The 3,947-nt window shown below is 41.0% G+C and overlaps 1 protein-coding gene across 1 annotated transcript; it reads left to right on the plus strand.

Moving 5' to 3' along the window:
• Nucleotides 1-222: 222 nt before the first annotated feature.
• On the plus strand, nt 223-2,812 carry LOC306912461 (uncharacterized protein). Its single transcript, XM_079488706.1, has one exon. It carries the CDS (start codon nt 533-535, stop codon nt 2,363-2,365), a length of 1,833 nt encoding a protein of 610 aa, XP_079344832.1. The 5' UTR covers nt 223-532; the 3' UTR covers nt 2,366-2,812.
• The last annotated feature ends 1,135 nt before the right edge of the window (nt 2,813-3,947 follow it).

Here is a 3,947-nt window from a genome sequence, read left to right on the forward strand (position 1 = left end):
AAAAACACTCCTTGGGCTAAATTCGGCCATAGCCACTTGCTCAAATGGGATGACCTCACATTTTTGTGACGATGGCTATGGTCGTTTTTAGGCGGAGAAACGGGAGCTCCGCCTCCGTCCTCACATCTGCGATCCCCTCCTCCTCCTCGCTGGGGGCGGGGCTAAGGTGCAAGTGGAGGTCTAGAGGACACCAGGTGAGTGAGCAGCAGTAGCAAACGCAGTTGTGTTCAACAGTCTAGAGGAGGTTGTGTCACTGTCTGTTGTTGAGCTGCTCTCCTGAAGACTTGAACTTGTTGGATAGTTTTTTACACTTTTTACAAGGACCAAGAAAACAACTTTTCACCATTCACCAGAAAAAATCTGAGTTAATACTTTACCGGAAAACACAAAACCAAGGACTGCTTGAGTAACTAAACAGATACTCAAACCAACAAAGACCTGAGTGAGTAGCCTACCACATGCAGGTCTGAGGGACCAAACCACTCCAGTTTTAAAGGAACCACAACAACTGTTTTTGAGACATTCAGCTAAAATGGCACAGCAAGAAGTTCAACTTGACGAGGACAAGTTCTGCTGTTCTATCTGTTTAGATTTACTGAAAGATCCAGTGAGTGTTCCCTGTGGACACAACTACTGCAGTAAGTGTATTGAGAGACACTGGAATCAGCGTAATCAAAGGGGGAAATTCAGCTGTCCACAATGCAGAGAGACGTTCATCCAAAGACCGGATCTAAAGAAAAACATAATGATGGTTGAAATGATGGATATACTAAAGAAGACACAAGTCCCAGTTGTTGTTCCTGAGCACTGCTATGCTGGACCTGGAGATGTGGCCTGTGATTTCTGCACTGGGAGAAAACTGAAAGCTGTGAAGACTTGTCTTCAGTGTCTGGTCTCTTACTGTGACACTCACCTCCAGCCTCACTATCAATCTCCTGCCTTTAAGAAACACAAGCTGGTCAACACATCCACCAGGCTTAAGGAGAGCATCTGCTCTCGCCACGACGAGATGAAGAAGCTTTTCTGTTGTACCGATCAGCAGTGTATCTGTTATCTGTGCTCTGTGGAAGAACACAAAGATCACAATATAATCTCAGCTGCAGCAAAAAGGATTGAGAGACAGAAAGAGCTTGATACAAGTCAGCAGAACATCCAGCAGACAATCCAGGAGAGAGAGAAAGAGGTGAAGGTGATTCACCAGGAGTTAAAGTCCATCAATCACTCTGCTGATAGAGCAGTGGAGGACAGTGACACCATCTTTACTGAGCTCACCACTTCCATTAAGGGAAGACGATCTGAGGTGAGAAAGTTGATCAGAGACCAGCAGAAACGTGAAGTGAGTCGTGCTGAAGAACAGAGGAAGTGTGTGGAGCAGGAGGTTACTGAACTGAGGAGGAGACATGCTGAGCTACAGCAGCTCTCACACACAAAGGATCACATCCATTTTCTAAACAGTTCTACCTCCCTCTCAATGATCAGTGAATCTACACACCGAGTCAGCAGCAATATCCGTCCTCTGAGATACTTTGAAGATGTGCCTGTGGCTGTGTCAAATATGAGGGACAAACTAGAGGACCTTTTTAAAGAGGGTGGGACAAATATCTCAGAGTCAGTGAATAGAGTGGATGTTTTACTGTCAGCATCACCAGAACCCAAAACAAGAGCCAAGTTCTTACAAAAAGTCAAAGAGGACTTTCTTAAAATAAAACAAATAAAGGGGTTACTTGTAGTGGCCCTTTTCTTTGTAATTATGTTGACACATCTTATAAGTAGCAGTGTTCAGCCCCAGTGTACACACAGGGAGCAGTTTGGGGTTCAGTTTCCAGCTGTTCTGGTACACGTCAACACAAATCCTTTGCTTGAGTTGAGTTGGCTTGAGTACTGGTGGCCAACACCACCAGAACCCAAGACCAGATCTGAGCTCTTACGATATTCATGTCCAGTGACTGAAGAACAGGAACTTGATTTTGCTGCTTTGCCTCAGGATAAGATTATTGATGTGCATCAACGCTGTTACTGGGAGGTAGAGTGGAGTGGATCCGATGTTGGTATAGCAGTCTCATATAAAGATATCCCCAGGTGGTGGAACGGGATAAATGATGACAGACGTAAAAATTGGACTTTACGTTGTGAGAACAAAATGTGTTATTTTGATCATGTTGCACCTACTAAGTTTTACAGAGGCCATGTATCGTCCAGGGCAGGCATGTATCTGGATCCCATTGCAGGTACTATAACCATCTACAATGTAGATCCAGCCAAACCCTCTATGATGGACTTTGGTTTTGAGGTCTGGGCGACACTGGTGTTTTGTGTGACCTCATGTGGGTCGCACTTTGACACGGTCCCTGATCATGTGTCATGAATGACTCCACATTCCACAATAGTTCATTCATAATTGTTTTGGTTTTCTTTTCTCTCAAGATCAACATTCTCAGAATCCAAAAAACGAATTGTTCTGTAAACAATGTAAATAAATTTGTTTTGCCTCAGAAACCACTGCCCAGTAATGTTCCTGATTTTAGTTGCCTATTGAGAAGGTATACTGTAGGCTACGTTAATCTGCTGTCTTACTTTCAGATAATTTCTTAATTTGCTGTTTTTACAATTTATATATCTCGGAATTAGGGCTTTCACTGTATTTTTCTGCACCATTTTAATTGTGTCTTGTATGAAACTAGAACTTTCTAGAAAAACAAAACAAAATTAAATAAAGGGTCATTCCTACTATTCTGTGCTATTGCATTCTAGTACCTTTTTCAAAACAAAATGTTATTTTTACAGGATTTTCTTTTCTTTTTCTGAAAGAGGGCATGTTCAGCTGTCAGAAAAACACGTGTTCATTATTATTTCCATATCCATTGTTTACACTGTAACAGGGGGGACACATTTTCGACATTTTATGCTAAATATGGCCATTACTCCTCATGTAATGAAGAATATGGTAACACATTGTGAACACAGATTAATCATTTTAATATAATTTATTTATCAACCATATTTTCAGAATGATGAAAATGTACCAATTGCCTCGATATTTAAGCATAACAGGGGGGATAAGTTATGCTTTACCATATCAGTAATGCAACCTAATACATTGATAAAAAGGCAAATTAACAGTGATAAGTGTATACTGGATCGCTCTGGATTAAGAGCGTCTGCTAAATGCCTAAATTGTAAATTGTAAATTGTATACTTCTTCTTGTATAGGGTCTCACATAAAAATATATATGCTACTTTCTGAAGTCATGTGGCTAGAGAAATTTCCGGGGTACATTTACAGGTGCATCAGCATAACTGGGGTGACAGTAGGCCTAAAGATATATAGGGACAAACATTGATTTCAAGATTTTAAGCATTAAAAATACATTTAGCACAATTCATTTAACATTTGGTGAGAAGAATTAGAACTACTATAACTCTGCCCCTCTACCAACACGTTATTCCCAGTATACCAACAACCCAGTAGTTCTCTCTTCATTGAAACTTTGAATCAGTTTAGACAACATTTTGAGTTAAAATCCCCATCAGTCCTTATGCCTGTATTTGCAATAACCATTTGTTTTTATCCTCTGCTTTGGATTCAACCTACAACTAGAAAAAGTGCCCTTCTGGGCACAGGTCTCCACCAGGAGGATAGGACTGTGTGAGATGTTTGGCAAAATGTTTAGGAGTAATATAAACATGTTTGCCTTTGATGGCAATTGGATGATTTGAGGCATTTTGTTCCAAAAAAAAGCTTACGCATGTTTCGCGATAAATGCATTTTTACATATGTGATGTATTCCCATGCTTTTTGTTCTTGCTTAATGTAAGTCGCTCTGAGTAGTAATAAGGCACCCGATAATGGTCAAAAAGGGCCAAATTCCTGCATAATTGACTGAGGCACCCTGTGGGCGTGGCTAGCGGCCATTTTGATGACGTCACCAGAGTGGGAGTGTTTGAGG

The sequence above is a fragment of the Electrona antarctica genome (assembly GCF_951216825.1).
Source record: "Electrona antarctica genome assembly, chromosome: 19".
Classification (NCBI taxonomy): Eukaryota; Metazoa; Chordata; class Actinopteri; order Myctophiformes; family Myctophidae; genus Electrona; species Electrona antarctica.

What these genes read in the sequence shown, in the direction of transcription:
- LOC306912461 (XM_079488706.1), top strand. Translation starts at nt 533, where the DNA reads ATGGCACAGCAAGAAGTTCAACTTGACGAGGACAAGTTCTGCTGTTCT.